This window comes from Arachis hypogaea, chromosome 7, assembly GCF_003086295.3.
Source record: "Arachis hypogaea cultivar Tifrunner chromosome 7, arahy.Tifrunner.gnm2.J5K5, whole genome shotgun sequence".
NCBI classification, from domain to species: Eukaryota; Viridiplantae; Streptophyta; class Magnoliopsida; order Fabales; family Fabaceae; genus Arachis; species Arachis hypogaea.
In genome coordinates this window covers 74,197,855-74,225,794 of record NC_092042.1, presented here as the reverse complement: position 1 = coordinate 74,225,794, position 27,940 = coordinate 74,197,855, and the positions used below count along the sequence as shown (strand labels likewise).

The 27,940-nt window shown below is 35.5% G+C and overlaps 3 protein-coding genes across 3 annotated transcripts; 1 reads left to right on the top strand and 2 right to left on the bottom strand.

The window, feature by feature from the left end:
- Positions 1–603: 603 nt before the first annotated feature.
- On the bottom strand, positions 604–2,352 carry LOC140174406 (uncharacterized). The gene is made up of 2 exons (XM_072198857.1): positions 2,203–2,352; positions 604–1,089 (listed from the first exon to the last, which is right to left on the bottom strand). Exons 1-2 carry the CDS (start codon positions 2,350–2,352, stop codon positions 604–606), a joined length of 636 nt encoding a protein of 211 aa, XP_072054958.1.
- A 37-nt stretch (positions 2,353–2,389) lies between these two features.
- LOC140174405 (uncharacterized) lies at positions 2,390–20,400 on the bottom strand. The gene is made up of 4 exons (XM_072198856.1): positions 20,131–20,400; positions 19,361–19,741; positions 19,010–19,201; positions 2,390–2,689 (listed from the first exon to the last, which is right to left on the bottom strand). Exons 1-4 carry the CDS (start codon positions 20,398–20,400, stop codon positions 2,390–2,392), a joined length of 1,143 nt encoding a protein of 380 aa, XP_072054957.1.
- A 3,669-nt stretch (positions 20,401–24,069) lies between these two features.
- On the top strand, positions 24,070–27,506 carry LOC112703460 (9-cis-epoxycarotenoid dioxygenase NCED1, chloroplastic). The gene has a single exon (XM_025754913.3). The coding sequence runs from the start codon at positions 25,223–25,225 to the stop codon at positions 27,026–27,028; it is 1,806 nt and encodes a 601-aa protein (XP_025610698.1). The 5' UTR covers positions 24,070–25,222; the 3' UTR covers positions 27,029–27,506.
- Positions 27,507–27,940: the final 434 nt, after the last annotated feature.

Here is a 27,940-nt window from a genome sequence, read left to right as displayed (position 1 = left end):
TTTCTTAGTTATTCTTGTCAATTTCTTATTTTGGTCACTTTTATGTTTATAAATTCGTTGTTGAGTTTAATTTCTATTAATGCAATTTATGTTTGATGTTTCTTATTGTTTAATTGACTTGTTATTGTTATTTTCTTGCCTTGTCAATTTATGTTTAATGTTTCTTATTGTTTAATTTTCATTAACGCAAACTCCACCAATGGCATGTAACGATCCCAACTCCCGGGTTAATCCAACACACACGCTCTGAGCATATCTTCCAACGTCTGAATAGTCCTTTCCGACTGTCCATCGGTTTGCGGATGATATGCGGTACTGAGGCATAGTTTCATACCAAAAGCTCTTTGAAAAGCTCCCCAAAATTTTGAAGTGAATCGGGAATCACGGTCCTACTATCTCCTTGGTGTACAATCTCGCCAACTCCTCCATGGAACAGTTTACTCGGATAGGCAGAAAATGAGCGGATTTGGTTAAGCGATCCACGATCACCCAAATTGCATCAAATCCCGACCTAGTCCTTGGTAAACCGGTCACAAAATCCATTGCGATTCCTTCCCACTTCCACTGAGGGATTTCAAGTGGCTATAGCATTCCCGACGGTTTCTAATGCTCTATCTTCACTTTCTGACACGTCAGGCACTTGGATACCACTGTTGCTACATCACCCTTCATCTCGGGCCACCAGAACATCTTTTTCAAGTCATAATACATCTTCGTACTTTCGGGATGAATAGAAAACTCACTGTTGTGAGATTTTGACAACAAATCTTGTCTCAAACTTCCGACATCCGGTATACAGATCCTTCCCTTGTATATCCATAATCTTTCACCATCCTTAGTGAATTCTTCACGCCTCATATCACCAACTGGTTGAAACAATTGCCAAAGCTTCTGCTCATCTTGCTGAGCCCTTTGTATTTCTGATTTAAACGTGCTTGAGATCTGCAACTGGTTCAAACAAGCTCTTCCGGAAACTTTACCAATATCCAGCTTAAGATCCACAAACTTATCCACTGGCTCTTCTTCCTTGATTCTCATCCAAGCAATTGTTAAAGATTTCTGACTCAATGCGTCTGCTAATACATTCGCCTTTCCGGGATGATAACTCAGCTCAAAATCATAATCTTTTAGCAACTCCATCCACCTTCTCTGGTGCATATTAAGCTCTTTCTAATCAAAGATGTACTTAAGACTCTTATGATCGGAAAAGACGCTAAACCTTATTGCGTACAAGTGGTGTCTCCAAATCTTCAATGCAAACACAATCGCCGCTAATTCTAAGTCATGAGTTGGATAATTCACCTCATGCTGTCTCAGCTGACCCGATGTGTAAGCCACCACATTCCGGTGTTGAATTAACACGCAACCCAAACCTCTTAAGGAAGCATCACAGTACACTTCGAATGGTTCATGCGGTTCTGGCAAGATTAAAACAGGTGTTGAAGTTAACTTCTGCTTCAAAGTCTGAAAACTCTCTCGCCTTCCGCTGCGTCACTCTGATTATCGTCGTTGAGAATCCGAAGATTTCTCCTTAACCAAATACTGATTTTGTAGTATTTTTTAAAACCTTTAAAACAAGTTCAATCTAAATGAGTCAATTGTTAAAACCTTATTAAAAGAGTCAAAAACATTTTATTTGTAAATCAATCATCTTAAAGCATGATTTTCCTAAATTCATTGAAACCTTTAAATCAAAACCCTTCCATTTAAATCCCTTTTGGATAAGTTAAATTTTGCAAACCAAAATCACAAGTTAACAAAATCTTAGGACTCACCTTCCTTTTTAAATCGTATCATTTGATTGAAAGTTCTAATCCTAGTTTCAAAACCAAATTATTTAAACCAAAGCTCCAAACCAGATTTGAAAATCATTTTAAATCTTAAAACCGCAAAAATCATAGTTAAAAACCGCAAAGGAGTCAGTCGGTATTTCTGTTGCCACTAGTATTGAACCGCACCCATCACCCATACAGAGTACCGACAAGACCTCTAGTTATGCATGGTAACCATTCCGGCACGTCCACTATGGTCGTTCGTCATCACAAGTCTGAAATCCTCGGTTACTGCCACTAGAATCCTTCTTTTCCCATGGTTTACCCTCAACACAACTCTAAGCCCTTATAATCCTAATGGTGATTTTGCAGAGATAAAACTAGGCTACCCTCATATCCAAGCAATATAATACTCAAAGCATACGCTTACCTCTCGTCGGAGGATCCGACCCCATCGCATCACGTGTATCCAAGGTACACACACGGCCTGACTGTTGATTCTGACACTCATCTCGGTTTCTCCTGCGGCGACAATACTTAGATATATGTCTAGGCTTCCCACAAGCATAGCATCGACCATTTCCTTTCACCTGATAAAACTGGCTTTGTTGTCCCTTCTAAATTTTCCTTGACTTTGCAGATGCTGGGGAGTGTGTCCATCTTTCTTGAAGTTCTGTCCCCCTTGGTCCGAGGTAATCATTGCGTTCTCTACTAGTGTTTCCTCCATGAATGTCCCTTGACGAGGCTACCGTCTTTACGTATTCTTCAACAACCCTCACATTGTCCACCAATTCAGAGAATCTCCTAATCTCTAATGGAGCCACAGCACGCCTCATATCTTCTCTCAGCCCTACTTCGTATTTGACACATTTCCATCCCTCATAAAACTCAGAGTACCCTGACTTATTCTTGAGAACCTACAAAGTTCCTTGAACTTGCTAGTGTATTCTGCTATAGTCATGGACCCTTGCAACGGAATTATTTTTTAGAATTCCTAGCTGACGATTATATCCCACATCAGTCCCAAAAAAATTAATACACAAATCAATTCCTAACAGTTTTCTACGTTAGACATAACAGTCTCCTGTCCATTTTTCGGCATAATTCTAAATTTTTCAAGTATTTATTAGAAAAAGAATATTAGTAGATATTATAATCAAATTAACTTTTAAGGTTAAGTCAAATCTATTTGATTTCTAATGTGGTATTTTTTTAAAAAAATATTATTAAACCATCCTCACTACATACACAATTGTAAATCCAACAAAAAAAACATGTACTAAGTCTTATATTTTCTTAAATTAAAAATATATTATTGTGAATTATTTAGTTTCCTGTCTTATTGTTTGTATATTTTATTTTATTATGTTGAGTATTCTCTAACTCAAAGCTAGATATATTTTTCATTAAAAAGTGGTCCAAACATCGTTTATATTCATGTGGATGTACTATATAAGATTGTAAATAGATATATTCATACAATCATCATAACCAAATGTGCATTCAGTGACATTCATTAGTATCAATTACACCACGTAAAAAAATAAAATAAATTTCTTATTATTATTATTAATTATAAAATAATAGTGTACCATAATTTTTTGTATGTTTTTGGACAAAAAATAATAAATTTATTCATTAAATTCTTATGTGTGTATTTATAATATAAAAAGAATTTTCGCATAAAATTGTAAAAAGGTATATATATATATATATATATATATATATATATATATATATATATATATATATATATTGTCACTCAATGATGATGATGATGATGATGATCTAAAAAAAATTAAGGTTAAAATTATTTGATATTTTTATATTTAATATAACTTAGATTAGTGTGATAGTGATAAACCCCAATTTTGTGGTTTATCTTGTACTTAATTTGAAGGATTTTGTCAACTTATCTCATATTTATTCAATGAAATAGCATTGTTTTGTAATTCTCCCTTAATTTGTGCTTAAATATAAAAACATGCTTTTTAGGCCTTTAATTTGCTAGTTTTAGTTCATCTTTGATTCTACTAGATGCCTTGATGTATTTGTTAGTGAATTCAGGTTGAAAAGGCTAGGAATGGATCAAAGGAGTGAAGGAAAATGCATGCAAAGTGGAGAACTCATGAAAAAACAAGGATTCGGAGTGTATACATCGACGCGCACATGTGACAGACGCGCACGCGTGGAGAAGAAGTCCCATGGCGATGCGTACGCGTGACATGACGCGTACGCATGGGGATTAAAATTCCAAGCGACTCGTACGCGTTACAGCTCGCACGTGACCTCATTAAAGTGAAAATACTGGGGGCAATTTCTGAGCTTCCCAAGCCCAAATCCAACTGATTCCTGAGGCTATTTCATGCAGAATTCAAGCATGGGCAAAGGGGGAGTAATTAGTTTTAGGATAGCATCATGTAGGTTAGTTTTCTAGAGAGAGAATCTCCTTCTTCTCTCTAGAGTTAGGGTTCTTAGGGTACTTTGCATCTTAGATCTAGGGTTTAATTCTTGTTTTCCTTTAGTTTTCCTTGTAATTTCTTGTTCCTACATCTTAATTCTTTTAGTTTGCATAGTTAATTCCCCTTTTTATGCCTCTTTTAGTTTATTGATGAACTCTTGTTGGATTTGGTTTTCTTTAATGCAATTGATGTTTTATGTTCTTTTTATTGTTGAATTGAGTTGTTGATCTTACTTTTCTTGCATTGGGTAGTTGTAGAATTTATTTTTCTTGCACTTTTACTATGCTTTCCTTTTATGCCTTCCAAGTATTTGACAAAATGCTTGGTTGGATGTTAGAGTAGATCTTTGAGCATTCTTGGCTTGGAAAGAGAAATTAAGTAATCTTGAGTCATTAGCACCCAATTTAGATTGGTGATCTAGAGTTGTTAATTAGTATTGTTTCCATTGACTCTAATCTCTTGCTAATTCAATTAGTAAGTTGATTAGGACTTTTGGATTGAGATTAACTAGTCTTATTTGACTTTCTTTCGTGTGAAGATAACATTATACCTTCTTACATTGTTGGGGATGACGAAATAAGATAAGCCCTTGTTAATTATTCTTATGATTAGTGACTATGATAGAAAGCATGTATTCTCAATCCTTGCCATGAATAACTCTCTTTATTAATTGCTTTCTTTAATTGTTTTCTTTAATTCTCTTGTCGTTTAATTTCTTGCCCTTTTACCAAATCAAACCCCCTTGTTCCTTCATAGCCAATAATTGATCACTGCATTGCAATTCCTTGTGAGATGACCCGAGGTTCGAATACTTCTGTTAATTTTCATTGGGGTTTGTCCTTGTGGCAACCAAATCTATTAAAATTTGATATGAGGATTACAGTTAGTTTGGAGCTATGCTTACAATTAAGTTCTTATTTCTATAAGAGAAATTCTAGACCTACAATAATTCTTGTCATCAAATTTTTGACGCCGTTGTTGGAAAATTACAATGGTGCTATGTTATTGGCTATTGTATATATGTTAATATGCTTCTTTGTCAGTTTTTGCTTGTTTAGGAGTTAGTTTTTATTAGTTCTTATTAGTATTTGTTTTTATTTTCTCTTGTCACTATGAATTCTCACCACTTTGGCTATGAGTGTGGTTACAACTATGTTGTAGGAGATGGAATTTACAATGACAACATGCATCAAGGAATGAACAACAAAAAATGGGAGGAGTCTCAAGGATTTGATCACCCTTCTTGGCAACAACCTTCCCAAATGTGTTTGAACAAGAGTCATTCCAAGATGCATACCAATCTAATGTGTGTGGTGACCCTCATTGTTGTTGTCAACCACAATCATCATATGCATATGAATCCCCTCCTCAATATAGCCCTCCACCATACTCAAAAGCCTCATACCACCATTCACCTTCATATGATCCTAACCCATATCTACCATACCAACCACAGTATGAACCATACCTAGAGCCACCACCATTTCAACACCAATACTCCCATGAACCACAAATTCCATATACACCACCTCAAGACTCTTACCAAGATAAACCACATTCCAATTATGAGCCCTTTCTCCTAAACAATGAACCCTCTCTTCTCACATCGCCTCTAATAGATGAATCTCTCCATGCCTTTATGCTAGAACAACAAAGAGACATTAGCTCTTACATCTAAAGGCAAGAAGAGATACAAAAGGAGTTCAAGAAGCTAGAAGACGTGATTGCTACCATAGCGGAAACCATTAGCAACATGGTCTCCTCCTACCTAAGCCTATACAATCAAAGCATTCCCATTGTTGAATATAGAGAAGCAATCAATGAGCATAGTGAGAGATTGAATTCGGAGCTTCAAGGTGGAGAAGAGGAGTTGAAGCAAGGAGTGCAACAAGAGGAGGAGGTAAAGATGATTGAAATAGAAGGAGTAGTTGAAGATTTAGGAGATATGGAAAGTCCATGGGAAGGTAAAATTATAGAGCCCTCTTCCAAGATGCTTGATGTTGATGTTGAGGAGGGCGTACAACCTCCAAGGCATATCATGGTGGAAAACCTTGAAGAGGTTGATCAAGAGATGGATTCCATCATTGATGAATTCTTATGTACAATTGAATCCCCTTCCATTGGACATGAAATTGAGGTCATAGAAGAATATGCACAACCTCCCACACGCTTGGTGAGCAATGAAGAAGGGATAAAATTAGAAGAAAGCTACCAAAAAGAAGGTTAGAAAGAAGTTGGGCAAGCTCCAAGTTCCCCTATCTATGATGATTCCACATCAACATATGACCCTTTTGAGTTTGAGGAATCCTTCCCTATTGGACTTGGAATTGATGAGGAGGTAGATTTCACTCAACCTCCAAGATATGATTTGAGTGATGGGGAAGAGCTAGAAGAAATTGGTGAAGAAGATGTGAACTTGAGGAAGCTTGGCAAGAGGTAGAACTTGAAAAACCTTGCCAAGTGGTGGAAGCCTCTCGAAGAGGATGGACGGGAGTGGAACATGCTTTATCAAAACAGTTGGGAACCCCTCTACCTAAATTGTTATTTAACCCTTTATTTGAATGGGTAAAACTTCTAACTCTTAGCTTTATTATCCCACTTGAATATGGTATTCTTGAAACGGATGGTCAACTTAGGGCATTTTGTGGAATTAAGTGTAAGAGGAGGATGTTTAGTGGTTGGCGTTGTAAATCTAGGCTTATTATGGTGGAAAGCTCAAAATTTAGGAGCAGGGATTGGTATAGTGCTCAATTGGATGGGTCTAGGAGGATGGTTTGGTGCCTTAGTAAGAATTCGGCTTATTTACCACCTGGAGGAAATGACCATGATCAACTTAAAGACGGGTGTGAAAATAAAGTATGGGATCCCGGATCACATGAGGATGATCAACTTTGGGAGCTCATGGTTTGTGAAGAACTCCATCAAAGTTTGGAGATATCAATCTTGAATGATAGAGCTTATTAGAAGTTCAAGCATTGGTGGATATTCAAGGATGGATTCAAGCACAAGCCACCTTGATGAAGAGCTCCCCATAAGTCCAACTTAAGGACAATAAACAAAAGTGCTAGGTGGAAGACACCCCACCATGGTAACATCTTTCCCTTTTTTCTTTTGTAAATATTGGTAAAATAGGTTTAATTTCATGTTTTGTTTGATTAGTTGAGTTTAATTGGGAGCCTAGTATGTTAAATAAGGTTTTATGATGTTTTGGTAGCTGTTTAAAGGTTTAGAATGCTTGGTTTCGTGCAAAAACTTGAAAAATTTTGAAAAATATAGCACCATGCCACGCGTACGTGTCATCCACGCATACGCGTGACCCCAAGCTTTTCAACACTCCACACGTACGCCTCGCCCACGCGTACGCATGGATCCCAAATTTTCACCTCCCATACAAATTCCAGAGAGTTGTGCGAGTTTTGGGTTGGAATGGTACCTTTAGCACAAAATCCACCCACGCGTACGCGTCGCCTCTCTGAATAACCCATCACGCGTACGCGTGCCCATTTCATCTATCCACGCTTATGCGTCACCCCACACGTACGCGTGGAATGCCCTATTTCACCACTCTTCTTTTCTTCTCTTCTTTCCATTCCTTCCCTTCTTCTCTCCTCTCTTCTTTTCTTTCTCTTCTTCAACCATCTATCACCATCTCTTTTAGTTAGTTAGTTTGTTTGATTTTTGTTTAATTTTTCATGATAAGTGTTAGATTATTAATTTTGTTTGTTGTTTATTGCTGCCTATTAACTTGATGCTATTTTAGCATAATTGTTTTTTTTTTCATTGTTGGATTATTTGTTGAGGTTACGATTCGCCACTTGGTTTTGAGTTTTCATGTTTGACATTTGTGAATACCAAGTACATAAGACATTGCCTTCGAGTTTCTAAATCTTTTGTGCATGTTGACCCTTACTTACATCAGCTATTCCATGCATTGAGATTGTGGAATTGTGAAATTGGATCGTAAGCTTACCTAGTGATATATTTTTCAGCTTTGTAAAGCTTTGTGGATCATGCTTGCTATGTGATTGATTTTCACTTCCTTCTTCCTTTTCCTAAGTTCCATAGCACCCATGTCTTCCACCTCTATGTCACTTAGGTGTTGCAACAACTTCAATATGTGTCATTGTTTGATGTGTAAGCTCTATATTTCATTTGGTTCATTAAAGTTACTTGCACATTAGTCAATGTCCATTCAGTACCGATTTCAGAGTTGCTTGATTAACTGCTTGAATGCTTTTATGCTTCTTCATGGCTTGTTTGGCTATCTTAACCTACAAGTTTTCTTTAAAGTATTTCAAACACACTAGAATGAGTGAAGTGTATGCTTTCTTTTGTATAATTGTGACATGGCTTCTAAATACTAGGGTGTGAATTCTAAACCGCATGCAATTTAGGACCCACACAACTATTTTTTATCAATGTCACTAATTCACTCACTCAATTCTAGTGATTTACTTCATTCTAACATTGTATGCTTCTTTACTTTTGCATTTACTTGTCTTCTTATCCTGTTTTCTATTTTCAAGATGACGTGTCTAAAAAAATGGAAGCGAAAAGAAAGAACACGCAGCAACTCGTTGACCTACCAACTGAAGGTAGCAACCGAGAAAGTTGCCATACCCCCTTGCTCATCTCTGAATGCACCGAGGACGGTGTGACCTTTTAAGTGTGGGGAGGTCGTCTGACCAGTCGATGATTTTGGGTGACAAATTTCTAATCTCAACACTGTTGCATTTCATTTTTAGGTCTTTTAGGATTTTTAGTTGCATTTTCTTGTTTTGCATATATATATAATAAGCTTAGTCAAAATAATGAAATTTTCCAAGAATTTTATCTATAGGGCACCCCAGTTGATTGAAAAAAAATTTAGAACTTGCTTGAATTACATATATTGTGGAACATGTTTTGAGCTAAGAACACAAGCATGTGAGATTTGAGCGTAATTGTGTGGTTACGTCGTATAACCACTTATTTTCATTCTTGTGTGCATTATTCTCATTCTATGATTGTAATCTTTGATCTGTTTGATTCCATATGTCCATTATTTTATATATACATGCACTTATATGATTGAGCCCATTGTTTCAAATAGCTCATTACCCAAATGGCCTTACCTTTTATCTTCCATTGTTAGCCAATTTTGAGCCTATGCTTAACACATTTGTTCTTACTTTTAGCATATTACAAGCTTTAAGTGAAAAATAATAAATGTCCCTTATTTGGATCTTTGATTAGATTGGGATAATGAGAGTGTTTATCATTTAATTGTGGGAGAGTTGGGAACATTAGGTAGAGATAAAAGTGTATTTTTATATTTTTGTCAAAATTTTGGAAATTGGGTGCATACTCATGCATTAAATGTAAAACTATATGCATTGATGCTTGGTGCACGAAATTGTGATCATCAACAATGGCGCCAAAGACTTGGAGCTCTCAAACGTGAATCACACTTTGTCACAACTTCGCACAACTAACCAGCAAGTGCACTGGGTCGTCCAAGTAATACCTTACGTGAGTAAGGGTTGATCCCACGGAGATTGTTGGTATGAAGCAAGCTATGGTCATCTTGTAAATCTCAGTTAGGCAGATTCAAATGGTTATAATGGTTTTCGAATATAAAGATGAATAAAGCATAAAATAGAGATAGAGATACTTATGTAAATCATTGGTGGGAATTTCAGATAAGTGTATGGAGATGCTTTATTCCTGTTGAATCTCTGCTTTCCTACTGCCTTCATCCAATCCTTCATACTCCTTTCCATGGCAATCTGTATGTTAGGTTTCACCGTTGTCAATGGCTACCTCCCATCCTCTCAGTGAAAATGGACCAAATGCTCTGTCACAGCACGGCTAATCATATGTCGGTTCTCGATCATGTTGGAATAGAATCCAGTGATTCTTTTGCGTCTGTCACTACGCCCAACACTCGCGAGTTTGAAGCTCGTCACAATCATCCCTTCCCAGATCCTACTCGGAATACCACAGACAAGGTTTAGACTTTCCGGATCTCAGGAATGGCCGCCAATAATTCTAGCTTATACCACGAAGACTCTGATTAAGAAATCCAAGAGATATGCGCTCGATCTAAGGTAGAACGGGAGTGGTTGTCAGGCACGCGTTCATAGGTGAGAATGATGATGAGTGTCACGGATCATCACATTCACCATGTTGAAGTGCAGCGAATATCTTAGAACAAGAATAAGCCGAATTGAATAAAAGAATAATAGTAATTGCATTAATACTCGAGGAACAGCAGAGCTCCACACCTTAATCTATGGTGTGTAGAAACTCCACCGTTGAAAATACATAAGTGATGGTCCAGGCATGGCCGTGAGATCAGCCCCCAAAATGTGATCAAAGGATCAAAAGATAATCCAAATATGATCAAAGGATCTAGAGATTTAAATACAATAGTAAAAAGTTCTATTTATACTAAACTAGCTACTAGGGTTTACAGAAATAAGTCTAAGTGCAGAAATCCACTTCCGGGGCCCACTTTGGTGTGTGCTTGGGCTGAGCTTGAGCTTTACACGTGCAGAGGCTTCTCTTGGAGTTAAACGCCAAGTTGTAACGTGTTTTTGGTGTTTAACTCTGGTTTGTGACATGCTTCTGGCGTTTTACTCCAAAATGCAGCATGGAACTGGTGTTGAACGCCAGTTTGTGTCGTCTAAACTAGAACAAAGTATGAACTATTATATATTGCTGGAAAGCCCTGGATGTCTACTTTCCAATGCATATAAAAGCGCGACATTTGGAGTTTTGTAACTCCAGAAAATCCATTTCGAGTGCAGGGAGGTCAGAATCCAACAGCATCAGCAGTCATTTGTCAGCCTTCTATCAGATTTTTGCTCAAGTCCCTCAATTTTAGCTAGAAAATACCTGAAATCATAGAAAAACATACAAACTCATATTAAAGTCTAGAAATGTGAATTTTACATAAAAACTAATAAAAATATCCCTAAAAGTAGCTAGATCCTACTAAAAACTACCTAAAACAATGCCAAAAAGCGTATAAATTATCCGCTCATCACAACACCAAACTTAAATTGTTGCTTGTCCCCAAGCAACCGAAAATAAAATAGGATAAAAATAAGAGAATATACTATAAATCTCAAAATATCAATGAATATTAGTTCTAACTAGATGAGCGGGACTTATAGCTTTTTGCTTCTAAACAGTTTTGGCATCTCACTTTATCCTTTGAAGTTTATAATGATTGGCATCCATAGGAACTCAGAGTTCAGATAGTGTTATTGATTCTCCTAGTTAAGTATGTTGATTCTTGAACACAGCTACTTTTATGAGTCTTAGTCGTGGCCCTAAGAATTTTGTTTTCCAGTATTACCACCGGATACATAAATGCCACAGACACATGACTCGGTGAACCTTTTCAGATTGTGACTCAGCTTTGCTAAAGTCCCTAGTTAGAGGTGTCCAGAGCTCTTAAGCACACTCTTTTTGCTTTGGATCACGACTTTAACCACTCAGTCTCAAGCTTTTCAGTTTGACCTACATGCCATAAGCACATCGTTAGGGACTGCTTAATTTAGCCGCTTAGGCCTGGATTTTATTTCCTTGGGCCCTCCTATCCATTGATGCTCAAAGCCTTGGATCCTTTTTACCCTTGCCTTTTGGTTTTAAGGGCTATTGGCTTTTTCTGCTTGCTTTTCTTTTAATTTTAATTTTTTTCGCCAATTTTTTTTTCGCAAGATTTGTTCTTCACTACTTTTTCTTGCTTCAAGAATCAATTTTTTTTTATTTTTCAGATCATCAATAACATTTCTATTTTTCATCATTCTTTCAAGAGCCAACAATTTTAACATTCATAAACAACAAGATAAAAAATATGCACTGTTCAGGCATTCATTCAGAAAACAAAAAGTATTATCACCACATCAATATAATTAAACTAATTTCAAGGATGAATTCGAGACTCGTGTACTTCTTGTTCTTTTGTATTAAAAACATTTTTCATTTAAGAAAGGTGAATGATTCATGGAATTATTCATAGCCTTAAGACATAGTTACTAGACACTAATGATCATGTAATAAAGACACAAACATAGACAAACATGAAGTTCAAAAACCGAAAAACAGAGAGATAAGAACAAGGAAGTTAAGGAATAAGTCCATCTTAGTGATGGTGGCGCCTTCTCCTTGAAGGACCAATGGTGTTCTTGAGCTCATCTATGTCTCTTCCTTGCCTTTGTTGCTCCTCCCTCATAGCTCTTTGATCTTCTCTAATCTCATTGAGAATGATGGAGTGTTCTTGGTGTTCCACCCTTAATTGGTTCATGTCATGACTCAATCCTTCTAGAGAAGTGTTGAGTTGTTCTCAATAGTTGTTTGGAGGAAAATACATCCCTTGAGGCATCTCAGGGATTTCTTGATGATGAGCTTCCTCATGCGTCTCTTGAGATCCATGAATGGGCTCTCTTGTTTGCTCCATCCTTTTCTTGGTGATGGGCTTGTCCTCTTCAATGAGGATGTCTCCTTCTATGACAACTCCAGCTAAGTAGCATAGATAGCAAATGAGATGAGGAAAAGCTAGCCTTGTCAAGGTGGATGGCTTTTCGGCTACTTTGTAGAGTTCTAGAGAGGTGACTTCATAAACTTCTACTTCCTCTCCAATCATGATGCTATGGATCATGATGGCCCAATCCACAGTTACTTCGGATCGGTTTCTAGTGGGGATGATGGAGCGTTGGATGAACTCCAACCATCCTCTAGCCACAGGCTTAAGGTCCAGTCTTCTCAATTGAACCGGTTTGCCTTTAGAGTCTCTTTTCCATTGAGCTCTTTCCACACATATGTCCATGAGGACTTGGTCCAACCTTTGATCAAAGTTGACCCTTCTAGTGTAGGGGCGTGCGTCTTCTTGCATCATAGGCAAGTTGAATGCCAACCTTACATTTTCCTGACTGAAATCTAAGCATTTCTCCCAAACCATTGTAAGATAATTCTTTGGATTCGGGTTCATACTTTGATCGTGGTTCCTAGTGATCCATGCATTGGCATATAACTCTTGAACCATTAAGATTCTGACTTGTTGAATGGGGTTGGTAAGAACTTCCCAACCTCTTCTTTGGATCTCATGTCGAATCTCCGGATACTCATTTTTCTTGAGCATGAAAGGGACCTCGGGGATCACCTTCTTCTTGGCCACAACTTCATAGAAGTGGTCTTGATGGGCTTTTGAGATGAATCTCTCCATCTCCCATGACTCAGAGGTGGAAGCTTTTGTCTTCTCTTTCTTCTTTCCAGAGGTTTCTCCGGCCTTAGGTGCCATCAATGGTTATGAAAAAACAAAAAAGCTATGCTTTTACCACACCAAACTTAGAATGTTGCTCGTCCTCGAGCAAAAGAAGAAAGAATATGAGAAGAAGAGGGAGAAAATGGAGGATATGGAGGTCCATGAAACTTGCAGTTCTATTGCATTAAAGCAACTAGTTGAGGCTTCAGCTCAAAATTGGTTGCTCCAATGGCAGGGATTGAGATGCTTCTTCCATAAAAATTGGAAGTAGGTGTAGTATAATCACCAAGCATCCTCCTTGCGCCTCCACCATTGTTATCGGGTTCGGCCATGTCTCTTTTTTTTCGAGATTCTCTGTAAGGTTTTCTCTGGATTGTTGTGCTTTAGCTTCTCTTAGCTTCTTCTTCAGAGTCCTTTCAGGTTCAGGATCTGCTTCAACAAGAATGTCCTTTTCCTTGCTCCTGCTCATATGAAAAAGAAGACAACAAAAAAGAAGAGGAATTCTCTATGTCAAAGTATAGAGATTCCTTTATGTTAGTAGAAGAAGAAAAGAATAAAAGAAGGATGAGAAAAATTCGAACACAGAGGAGAAGAGATGGTTCGAATTTTTAGATGAAGAGAAGTGTTAGTAAATGAATAAATAAATAGAAGAATTTTGAAAATTGTTTTTGAAAGATAGTTAGTGATTTTCAAAAATTGAGAGAAGAAATACAATTAAAATTAAAATTTGAAACAATTAGTTAATTAAAAGAATTTTGAAAAAGAGGGAGGTAATTTTCGAAAATTAGAGAGAGGAAAGTAGTTAGGTGGTTTTGAAAAAGATAAGAAACAAACAAAAAGTCAATTAGTTAGTTGAAAAAGATTTTGAAATTGATTTTGAAAAAGATATGATTTGAGAAAGATATTTTGAAAAGATATGATTTTTAAAATTAAAATTAATTACTTGACTAACAAGAAACTAAAAGATATGATTCTAGAATTTAAAGATTGAACCTTTCTTAACAAGAAAGTAACAAACTTGAAATTTTTGAATCAATCACATTAATTGTTAGTAAAGTTTCGAAAATTATGAAGTAAAGATAAGAAAAAGATTTTGAAAAACAATTTTTTAAAACAATATTTTCGAAAATATAAAGGAAAAAAGAAAAGATTTGATTTTGAAAAAGATTTTGAAAAGATAAGATTTTTAAAAATGAAATCTTGACTTGACTAAACAAGGAACAATTTATTTTAAAAAATTTTACTAAGTCAACCCAAAGATTTCGAAAATTATGAGTAAAACAAGGAAAATATATTTTTTTATTTTTTTGAAATTTTTTTATGAGGAGAGAGAAGAACACAAATATGACCCAAAACATAAAAATTATGGATCAAAACCAATGATGCATGCAAGAACACTATGAATGTCAAGATGAACACCAAGAACACTTTGAAGATCAAGATGAACATCAAGACTTATTTTTGAAAATTTTCAAGAAAAGAAAAACATGCAAGACACCAAACTTAGAAATTTTTTTAATGCTTAGACACTATGAATGCAAAAATGCATATGAAAAACAACAAAAAACACAAAACAAGAAAATTTAAAGATCAAACAAGAAGACTTGTCAAGAACAACATGAAGATAATGAAGAACACATGCATGAATTTTCAAAAAATGCAAAAGTTTTTTAAAACATGCAATTGACACCAAACTTAAAAATTGACACTAGACTCAAACAAGAGACACAAAATATTTTTGGTTTTTTTATGATTTTATTAATTTTTTTGGTTTTTTCGAAAATTACTTTTTGGAAAAACGAAAACAAAGAAAAAAATTTTTTGAAAGATTTTTGAAAACTTTTTGAAAAGAAAATTACCTAATCTGAGTAACAAGATGAACCGTCAGTTGTCCAAACTCGAACAATCCCCGGCAACGGCGCCAAAAACTTGGTGCACGAAATTGTGATCATCAACAATGGCGCCAAAGACTTGGAGCTCTCAAACGTGAATCACACTTTGTCACAACTTTGCACAACAAACCAGCAAGTGCACTGGGTCGTCCAAGTAATACCTTACGTGAGTAAGGGTTGATCCCACAGAGATTGTTGGTATGAAGCAAGCTATGGTCATCTTGTAAATCTCAGTTAGGCGGATTCAAATGGTTATAATGGTTTTCAAATATAAAGATGAATAAAGCATAAAATAGAGATAGAGATACTTATGTAAATCATTGGTGGGAATTTCATATAAGTGTATGGAGATGCTTTATTCTTGTTGAATCTCTGCTTTCCTACTACTTTCATCTAATCCTTCATACTCCCTTCCATGGCAAGATGTATGTTGGGTTTCACCGTTGTCAATGGCTACCTCCCGTCCTCTCAGTGAAAATGGTCCAAATGCTCTGTCACAGCATGGCTAATTATCTATCGGTTCTCGATCATGTTGGAATAAAATCCAGTGATTCTGTTACGTCTGTCACTACGCCCAACACTCGCGAGTTTGAAGCTCGTCACAGTCATCCCTTCCCAGATCCTACTCAGAATACCATAGACAAAGTTTAGACTTTTCGGATCTCAGGAATGGCCGCCAATAATTCTAGCTTATACCATGAAGACTCTGATTAAGGAATCCAAGAGATATGCACTCGATCTAAGGTAGAACATGAGTGGTTGTCAGGCACGCGTTCATAAGTGAGAATGATGATGAGTGTCACAGATCATCACATTCATCATGTTGAAGTGCAGCGAATATCTTAAAATAAGAATAAGCTGAATTGAATAGAAGAATAATAGCAATTGCATTAATACTCGAGGAACAGCAGAGCTCCACACCTTAATCTATGGTGTGTAGAAACTCCACCGTTGAAAATACATAAGTGATGGTCCAGGCATGGCCGTCAGGCCAGCCCCCAAAATGTGATCAAAGGATCAAAATATAATCCAAAGATGGTCAAAGGATCCAGAGATGTAAATACAATAGTAAAAAGTTCTATTTATACTAAACTAGCTACTAGGGTTTACAGAAATAAGTCTAAGTGCAGAATTCCACTTCCAGGGCCCACTTTGGCGTGTGCTTGGGCTGAGCTTGAGCTTTACACGTGAAGAGGCTTCTCTTGGAGTTAAACGCCAAGTTGTAACGTGTTTTTGGCGTTTAACTCTGGTTTGTGACGTGTTTCTGGCATTTTACTCCAGAATGCAGCATAGAACTGACGTTGAACGCTAGTTTGCATTGTCTAAACTCGAACAAAGTATGGAATATTATCTATTTCTGGAAAGCCCTGGATGTCTACTTTCCAACGCAATTGAAAGCGCACCATTTGGAGTTCTGTAGCTCCAGAAAATTTATTTCGAGTGCAGGAAGGTCAGAATCCAACAGCATCAGCATCCTTTGTCAGCCTTCTATCAGATTTTTGCTCAGGTCCCTCAATTTCAGCTAGAAAATATCTAAAATCACAGAAAAATACACAAACTCATAGTAAAGTCTAGAAATGTGAATTTTTCATAAAGACTAATAAAAATATCCCTAAAAGTAGCTAGATCCTACTAAAAACTACCTAAAAATAATGCCAAAAAGCGTATAAATTATCCACTCATCAATGCTCTTGTATATATTTTGGTTTGAAAAAAATGAGAAAAACAATAAAAAATAAAAATGAAAGAAAAGAAAAAAATATATAGAAAAAGAGAGAAAAAAAGCAATAAAAAGGGGGACAAAATGCCCCAAAGTAAAGTTTAATAAAAATCAATGCATATGTATGGTGATCAAAAGAGAAATGCATGAGTGTGTCAAAAAGTGAAGAATGGGTAGATAGGTTAACATTTAAATAGTATAGGTTGTTTTAGGTTAGGTGGGAAGTTTTAGCTCATCAAAGATTCAAATTTCTAGTCCACTTAACCATATACAATCCTACTTTGACCTTGGCCCCATTACAACCTATGGAAAAGTCCTCATGATATTTGTATGCATGCATGAAATAATTGTTGATTGTTAGATGAAAAATAAATCTTGGAAAGCATGATTAAGGGAGAATTGAGTAAATCAACTCTATACACTTGAGGGACTAGAGCAGATACACATCCGGTGAGGGTTCAATTACTCAATTACATATTTTCACCCATGATCATCTCTTTTCTTGCAAGTTTGTAAAATCATTTCAATAACTCAAATCAATTGTGGATTTGATCTCATTGAGACACCTTTAGCCCTCATGTTTGTACATGCTCTCTTGGGAATGGATTTATTTTGACCGAGTAATTGCATTCAATTAGATAGATTGCATAAAAGTAGATTGAATATAGATAGTTTGCATTGAATAAATGTTGATACCCTTTGTTTCTTTCTTGAGTTTAGCATGAGGACATGCTTGGTTTAAGTGTGGGGAGGTTTGATAAACCCCAATTTCATGGTTTATCTTGTACTTAATTTGGAGAATTTTATCAACTTATCTCACATTTATAAAAATATGATTTTTAGGCCTTTAATTTGCTAGTTTTAATTCACCTTTGATTCCACTAGATGCCTTGATGTGTTTGTTAGTGAATTCAGGTTGAAAAGGCTAGGAATGGATCAAAGGAGTGAAGAGAAAAGCATGCAAAGTGAAGAACTCGTGGAAAAACAAAGATTTGGAGTGCATACATCGACACGCACGCGTGACAGACGCGCACGCGTGGAGATGGAGTCGCATGGCGACGCATACGCGTGACATGACGCGTACGCGTGTGAATTAAAATTCCAAGCGATGCGTACGCGTCACAGCTCGCAGGTGACCTCATTAAAGTGAAATAGCTAGGGGGCAATTTATGAGCTTTCCTGGCCCAAATCCAACTGATTCCTGAGGCTATTTCATGTAGAATTCAAGCTTGGGTAAAGGGGGAACAATTAATTTTAGGATAGCATCATGTAGGTTAGTTTTCTAGAGAGAGAAGCTCCATCTTCTCTCTAGAATTAGGGTTCTTAGGGTACTTTCAGGGTCGGATCCAGAAATGTTATTATGGGGAGGCCAATAACATATATAATATTAAAGAAATATGCAAATAAATTATAATGTAAGATTCATTACAAAAATATAATGATAGAGAATACTTATATTTAAAGTACAAACAAAATATGCATACTTTTTACTAACGAAGTGGTACACGTCGATTCTTCATATCATAAAATTCATCGATAATAGAATCGGTGTCAAATCTTTCAGTAATCTTCTTCTCAATGTAAATCAAAAGACAATTAGCAAGAAATTCATCTTCCATTTTATTTTTGAGTCTATTCTTCACAATATTCATAGCTGAAAAAGATCTCTCAGTTGTAGCAATTGAAACAGGGAGAGTTAATACCAAGCAAATCAAATGATCAATCAAATGATATGTTAAAGACTTTCCTGTCTTCGTTAATCCTTGACATAACTCCGAAATTGTGCACAAGTTAGTTAACTCAACATGATTAGGAATGTCAAGTTCATAATGTTGAGCTTGCATTCTAATGTGAAATTTCTCTTGGTCACTGAAGTCACCTGGATAAAATCGTTCTACTAATTCACATACTTTGTTGACACTGAAGAACTTATAATTATCTCTGGGATCTAAAGTTGAACTTAAAGTAAGCAATTCCACCATATGATCATTGAATCTTCCATTAAGCTCTTGCAACTGTGTATCAATTACAGCCAGAAATAAATTAACACGGTAATGATTCTCCACTGAAATTTGGTCGACAATTTTGCAAGTTCGCCTCTTCTAGGAATATGCAATGCATTCATATCAGGAACTTCAACTTCATGTTTCTCACAAAACAATAAAACTTCTTTTATGAAAGCCTCCCAACTTGATTCTCTCATTCGTTGGATTAAAGTCTTGATTTTTTCGTTGCAAAGCTTGACAAAGATCATGACTAACTTCCAAAATATTTCTCATCAAATGCAAAACAAAGACAAATTCAAAGGATGTGATAGCATCATAAGCAGCACTAGCATCACCACGAGTGGAGAAATTACCTTCTTCAGTGCTTTTTTTAAGAACTTCACAAGTAGCATCAAACATGCATAGCAAGCTACGTACAGAATTCAAATGAGACCCCCATCTAGTATCTCCAGCTCTTTGCAAAGTACCAATTTGATTAAGTCCACTACCTGTCACAAGTTGATCATCGGCGTTTAAGTTTGCAACATTATTTGCTTGAGCAACCCTTAACAGATCATGACGTTTAGGAGAAACAGTCACAACATTCACAATTAGTGTAAGTTGAAAAGAATTGATGAACATAGCAAACTTCTTTGGCTGCAAAAACAAGTGCTAATTGTAATTGATGAACAAGGACAATCTTTCGAAAATAGAGCTTGCAATCCATTCCATTCACCACGCATATTACTAGCTCAATCATACGCTTGTCCCCTAAGATTTTGAACATCAATATTATGACGAGAAAGAACTGATGAAATTTCTGTTTTCAATGTCAAAGAACACGTATCAGAAACATGTATAAGATCAAAAAATCTTTCTTGAACACAACCGTGCTTGTCTACATATCTCAAAACCACAGACATTTGTTCTCGCTTTGACTCATCTCTTGCTTCATCAATAATTATACAAAATTTAGAATCACCAATTTCTTCTCGAATTGTTGCACGCACTTTTCAAGCAAAGATATGCAATATATCTTTTTGAACACAAGGAGATATATATTGAGCATTTCCAGGAGCATTTTCAAGGACAACATTATTAACATTCTGATTGCATAAAGTTAAAAGCTTAATTAACTCAATAAAATTTCCCCTATTCAAAGATCCAGGACTTTCATCGTCGCCTCTAAATGCACATGCTTGAAATGCAAGCCATCGAATAGCATCAATGGATATCTTCAACCTTAAACGGTTATTTGCTATAGTTTCATCACTATACCTATCAAGAACTTTGTCTATATGCTTAGAATGAGCCATTAAATCATCACAAGATTTCACACATAAATTATAGGGAGAATTAGGAATAGAACCCTCGTGATATACAAATGTACAATTCACTCCATTATTTACTTTCTTCCAATTACTAAATCCTAACTCTGAAAATGCATTTTTTCCATCATTACGAGCACCATAATGTTTACTAAACAAGTAGCAAGGCAAACAATAAGCAACATCTTTTTCTGGTGAATATTCTAACCAACTTAGAAATTTCTTAAACCAAGAAGATTGAAAATATCGACGGTGATTGTTATTACCAGAAGCTGGATAGCTAATATTTGTTGGTTGGTTTGGCCCAGCTATTATGTATGCTCTACGAATCTAATCACGTTCATTGACATTATACTACCAAATTGGACGTCGCTTTACTGGATCCCTTTCAAATAAAGAGATATCAACATCTCTTTCTAATCTTGGAACTTTGGATTCATGTTGATGTGCATTTTGAGTAAGATTAGAGAGTTCACTTACTTAAACTTCTTGTGAAATAAGATTAGAGGGTTGACTTGTTTGAACTCCAACATTATCAGCAGCTTTTCTCTTAAAAATTGCATCAATTTTACTTTGCTTTTTCATCATAAAATGTTCTAGTTTCTTTTTACCTGAAAAAAAATTCAAATAATTATATACTCATATGAATAAATAAAGTCTAAATATTTTTTATTAATTAAACATCAATAACAAATTAATAATATTTTTTTACTAAATCACTATTAATTTTACTAAAAATAAAAAATAAAAATACTACTAGACAAATTAATAATATACATAGTCATACCGTAGTACAATACATAGAGATATATCAACAAGAACAATAAATCTGCATAGTAACTATTTAAGATATATAATAACAAATTTTAAATTTAAAATATATAATAAAATATACCTTGTGAGTTGTGAGATAGTGGTCAGTAACTCAGTGGAGTAAAGGACTAGAGGGCATCGCGCGTCGCTATGGCTTCAATTTCAAAAAGAATCCTAAACGTCAAAAGTCAAAAGGAATAATAGTGTTTATGTGTAGCCAATTTAGCTTTAGGACTTTAAAAAATTTCAAAAATTATTATATTTTATGGGTTGGGCTTCTTAAACTTTACTACTATTTTTTTTTTTGTAAAAAGCTGGGGTGGCCAGGTCTCTACTTGCCCCTATGTATTCGGTCCTGGGTATTTTGCATCTTAAATCTAGGGTTTAATTCTTATTTTCCTTTAGTTTTCCTTGTAATTTCTTGTTCCTACATCTTAATTCTCTTAGTTTGCACTGTTAACTCCCCTTTTATGCCTCTTTTAGTTTATTGATGAATTCTTGTTGGATTTGGTTTTCTTTAATGCAATTGATGTTTTATGTTCCTTTTATTGTTGAATTGAGTTGTTGATCTTACTTTTCTTGCATTGGGTAGTTGTAGAATTTATCTTTCTTGCACTTTTACTATGCTTTTCTTTTATGCCTTCCAAGTGTTTGACAAAATACTTGGTTGGATGTTAGAGTAGATCTTTGAGCATTCTTGGTTTGGAAAGAAAAATTAAGTAATCTTGAGTCATTTGTACCCAATTTAGATTGGTGATCTAGAGTTGTTAGTTAATATTATTTCCATTGACTCTAATCTCTTGCTAATTCAATTAGTAAGTTTATTAGGACTTTTGGATTGAGATTAACTAGTCTTATTTCTCTCATGTGAAGATAACATTATACCTTCTTACATTGTTGGGAATGACAAAATAAGATAAGCCTTTGTTAATTATTGTTATGATTAGTGACTAGGATAGAAAGCATATATTCTCAATCATTGCCATGAATGTCTCTCTTTATTAAGTGCTTTCTTTAATTGTTTTCTTTACTTCTCTTGTCGTTTAATCAAACCCCATTGTTCCTTCATAGCCAATAATTGATCACTTCATTGCAATTCCTTGTGAGACGATCCGAGATTTGAATACTTTGGTTAATTTTCATTGGGATTTGTACTTGTGACAACCAAATCTATTAAAATTTGATGTGAAGATTATTAGTTAGTTTGGAGCTATGTTTACAACGAAGTTCTTATTTCTATAAGAGAAATTTTAGACCGACAATAATTCTTGTCATCAGATAGGTAGGAATTAAATATAATCAAAATTATTCTTTTATTTTCACTTGAATCTCAACTTGATCACCAAATCATCAATTAACTCAAAAGATAACTGAATTTCTACTTCATAATTAGACTAAATTAACATACACATCCATGTGGCACATATATATTATTTTTCTTTTATTTATAATATGTGCAAAAATCATGTTAACAAAAAAAAAGTATGTCAAATTTGCATTCTTCGTTGTGAGTTACGTCGAAAAATTGTTATATCTGACAGAAAAAAATGTTAGGGATTGATCTATGTATTAATTTATTTAGGAACTAAAATGTCTATTTTTAAAATTTTTGAATACTAATTTGGGTAATTACACTGCCAAAAAATAGATTAAAAACTAATTTATTTGCCTGAATAAAATTTTAGAGATATTTTTGTGTATTAATTTTTTTAAAGACTAAAATATCTATTTTTAAATTTTTTTTACGGTTGATTTAGATAATTACTCAAAAATTTCTTTCAATGATTAATAACAATCATTTTTATGCCATGCTTAGTCAACAGAAAGAGAAAAAGAGATTGAGTAGATTTTAAAAATGATACAATTATTAAACCAATAAAATTAGAGGTTCAAAAATTCAATCAAAATTATTAAAATTAAATTAATATAATAAAATAATATATTATATAAATATATTTTTTTAAAAAAATTATTTATTATTTTATACCATTAATTAATCTTTAAAAAAACTCAAAAACTAAACTATTTAATTATTTTTTACTGAACTTTTCAAATTTTAACAAGTTCACTATCAAATGACTTTTATCTAAAATAAAATCGGTTTGATAATCAATTTTCGATTAACTAGATCAAACTACTAATTCAATTTTATTTTCAGAACTATTGATATAATTATTTATATATTTTTTTATTTATTTAAATTTTTGAGATAAATAATTTCATAACGTACATTATATTATAAATTTTAAAATGCATTAAAACTTACAAGATAAAGATAAGATTTTATTCTGTTCAAAATATTTATCATTAGATTAAGACAAGAGTAGATAGTTATTATTTTAATATTTTTTTTATTTTTTATACTTCATTTTGTTTTTATCTTTGACCATTATTCTGACTTTGTTGTTAAAGATGTAACTAATATAGTTTGAAGAAATTGTAATTATCCCTTTAAAGACAAATGCTTTTTCCCTAAAAAATATCAATCTAGAGACAATTAAGATTGAAACAAAGTTTTCTAAACTTAAAACTTGCTTAGTGTCTTGTTACACTACTACCAAACATGTAGTAAACCCAAAAGGAAAGGAAAGGAAAGGAGAAGGAAGGTAAAGAAAAGTGGGAAATGGAATTGCAAGCGTGTGGGGTAGTAATATGATGTGACTAAGATTTTGAAGGCAAAGATGAGGGACACTCAGAGAATTAGCCACGTGTGACACTCTCAACTCTCACTCACAACTTCACATTGAGGCAGCAACGCGGGGTTCGACGTGTGCAACAAACAAACCAAAATGCCTTCTCCACTCATACTTATAGTCATAGGCACCACCACCCATTACTATTCTTCAATCAAAAAGCCCAATCTTCTTCATACCCCTCCTATTTGTTCATCTTACAACCTAATGGGCCAATAGATTACCATCGTTAAACACACACACATACCACTCTTTTCTTTCGCCGCTTTCATTTTCTTTTACTTTTTTTAGACCCTTTCAAGTTTCAACTCTCTCTCTCTCTCTCTCAATCTAAATTGTTTTCTTCTATTTCCATGTTATACCAATTAATGGCCTTTATAATACTATGAATTATTAAATATATACTAATAAAGCAAAAGAAACTCAATTTAAAATTCTTGACTAATTTCTTTTATGAAAGTATTAAGTAAATTCATATCACATTATAATACCTAGGTATTACTCCGTTAAACAAACCAAATTTACCTTGGTCTCTTGGCGTTGTTTTAATTTTATTCTCATCAATTGTCATGTGTGATTGCTCTCAATTTAAGGAATTTTCCCTATATCATAAAGAAAAGTTTAGATAAATAATTTTTAATTAATTAATTTTAAATAAATGTAATTAATAATTATTAATTTTATATTTTTAAAAAATAAAATTTAAATAATCACTAATTAATTTTAAAATATTTATTAATGTGTTGTTAGTTGAATCCTTGTTAATTATCTAGTAAAATTAAGATTATAATCCTTATTATTCCCCTTTCCTTTCTCTTATTATTTCCACAATAAAATAAGCTTTTCTTTTGTAGTGTAGAGAGAGAAAGCGAAGTAGAGTGTTCGTGGCAGTGTATCATGCAGCTATGCCCCATATACAACCCCACCTTGTCTTGATCACTTATTGGCAATCCAACTTTTTTAATTTTCTTTTTTCTTCTTTTTTTCATTCTCAATACTCTCTTTCCCTCAATTTCTTAATCCTACACGTGGTCTTCTCTTACATGTCTAAGTTGAACCTCCATGCCTCCAACCCCTTCTCCCCACTATATATATCCGGTCTCTCACTCCCCTCATCCCTCAACTTTCTCACTCACAAACCACCTCTCTCAAACAAAACATAGAAAAGCAAAAAACATTCTTAAACGAAAAAAAATACACACACACACCAATCCAAATTCCAAATTCAAAACTCAATATTCACCCCCTGCTACTTACTTCTTACTCTCACACTCACATCACTACACTTTCAAAATAGAGCAACCATGGCAGCAACTTCAAACACATGGATCAATACCAAACTTCCATCATCATGCTCCTCTTTAAAAGGTGCATCATGTTCACCTCAAACACCATCCTCATTCACTATCAGGAGTAACAAGAGGAGGTCTAATTACAATAAAATCAAATGCTCACTCCAAACACTCCACTTCCCAAAACAGTTACAACCAACCACAACAACAACAAAACCAAAACCAACAAAAGAAAATAAAACCGCATCCACAACCGCAGCTCCGGTTAAAGACTGGAACCTTATACAAAAGGCGGCCGCCATGGCAATAGACTTCGCGGAATCCGCCTTAGCCTCCCACGAGCGCCAACACCCGCTCCCAAAGACCGCCGATCCCCGCGTTCAGATCGCCGGAAACTTCGCACCGGTGCCGGAGCATCCCTCCACTCACTCCCTCCCAATCGCCGGGAAACTCCCGGAATGCATTGACGGAGTCTATGTCCGCAACGGTGCCAATCCGATGTACGAGCCCCTGGCCGGACACCATCTCTTCGACGGCGACGGCATGGTTCACGCCGTGAAATTCCACAACGGCTCTGCCAGCTACTCCTGCCGGTTCACCGAAACAAACCGCCTCGTCCAAGAGAAATCCCTCGGAAAACCGGTGTTCCCGAAAGCCATCGGAGAACTCCACGGTCACTCCGGAATCGCTCGCCTCCTCTTGTTCTACGCCCGTGGCCTTTTCGGCCTCGTAGACGGAAAAAACGGAATGGGCGTCGCAAACGCCGGTCTGGTCTACTTCAATAACCGCCTCTTGGCGATGTCCGAAGATGATTTGCCTTACCACGTGCGCGTCACGCCAAACGGGGATTTAAAAACCGTTGGCCGTTACGACTTTAACGGCCAACTGAAATCCACGATGATCGCACATCCCAAAGTGGATCCAGTCTCAGGCGAACTCTTTGCTCTAAGCTACGACGTCGTTTCAAAGCCTTACCTAAAGTATTTCAAATTCAATAAAGACGGAACGAAGTCGAAGGACGTTGATATTCCGTTGAAGGTCCCAACGATGATGCACGATTTCGCGATAACCGAGAATTTCGTGGTGGTACCGGACCAGCAGGTGGTTTTCAAGCTTGGCGAGATGATGAGGGGTGGATCACCGGTTGTTTACGACAAAGAGAAGGTCTCTAGGTTTGGGATTCTTGACAAGAATGCCACCGACTCAGATGGTATCCGGTGGATTGAAGCGCCAGAGTGCTTCTGCTTCCATCTATGGAATGCGTGGGAGGAGAAAGAAACTGATGAGGTTGTTGTGATTGGATCGTGCATGACCCCTGCCGACTCCATTTTCAACGAGTGCGATGAGAATTTGAAGAGTGTGTTATCGGAGATAAGGTTGAACTTGAAGACAGGGAAATCAACAAGAAGGGCTATAATCCGTGAAGAAGAACAGGTGAACTTGGAGGCAGGGATGGTGAACAAGAGCAAGCTTGGAAGGAAGACACAGTTCGCATACTTGGCACTCGCCGAGCCATGGCCTAAGGTGTCCGGTTTCGCCAAGGTTGATCTGTCCAGCGGCGAAGTAAAGAAGTATATGTATGGCGGTGAGAAATTCGGTGGTGAGCCGATGTTTCTTCCTCGATCGGCGTGGTCGGAGAGGGAAGACGACGGTTACATTCTTGCATTTGTTCATGACGAGAAGGAGTGGAGGTCTGAGCTTCAGGTTGTGAATGCAATGACTCTGGAGCTTGAGGCTACAATTGAGTTACCTTCAAGAGTGCCTTATGGTTTCCATGGCACATTCATTCAATCCAAGGATCTCCGGAAGCAGGCTTGATTATTTTCCGTTGAGACCTTTCTTTCTTTCTTTCTTTCTTTTATTTGCTTTTAGATCCTTCTTTCGTGTGAGCGAGGGGAGATTTTTACCTGTGGGATTGTTTGCAGATATGTCCCCGGAATCTCCATCCTCTCTGTTATTTTCAAGCAGAAGTAGAGGCTCATGTTTCTCTCTGCATTCTTTTTCCTTTTTTTTTAATTATTCTTAAGTTTGGGGAGTTTTGAGTGAGAGGTTTTGGGGGACCATAGCTTGTAGCTTTTGGGTGTAGTATAGCAAAATGAAAGCTCAGCTGGGTCTCTGCTTATTCTTTCACTTAAATTTTAGATGTCATGAAAAGTCTTGAGGGAAAACAACAAGTTGTGTGTATATCACAATATAGATTATTATGTGATATATGATATTGTGTAAATTTCTGTCCAGCACAGGTTTCTGTTGTAAATATATCAGAAATAACAGTAATTTCACTTCTTCTTTTAAATCCATGTTTGCTACCTGTTAGTGTCTAGAATATAATATCTTGATTTTTGTAGGATTTTGAGAAACCGAACCCAGAACAGAAAAGGAAAATTAAAGAAGAAAAAATAAAAAATAAAAACAAATAAAAGTGAATGCAATGTTCACGAGTTAGGTGCCTTTTTGGTTGATGTAGCCTATATTCCAGGAAAGGATACATTAAAAAAATCAGTCTCCAATTACAATAGTTTTGTGAATCTATTCATTATGTGGAGATACTCAAACTCAATAATGTGCCTTAGTATAAGGTTTTAACAATTTAATTTTTATGAAAGTGTAGAAAACAAACAATAATACAATAAAAAATTAATTCAAATGATTTAAATTTATCTTTTTTAATATTTATTAATTTTAGCGATAATTAATAATACTAAATAAGACAAATTTTGATTTATTTTT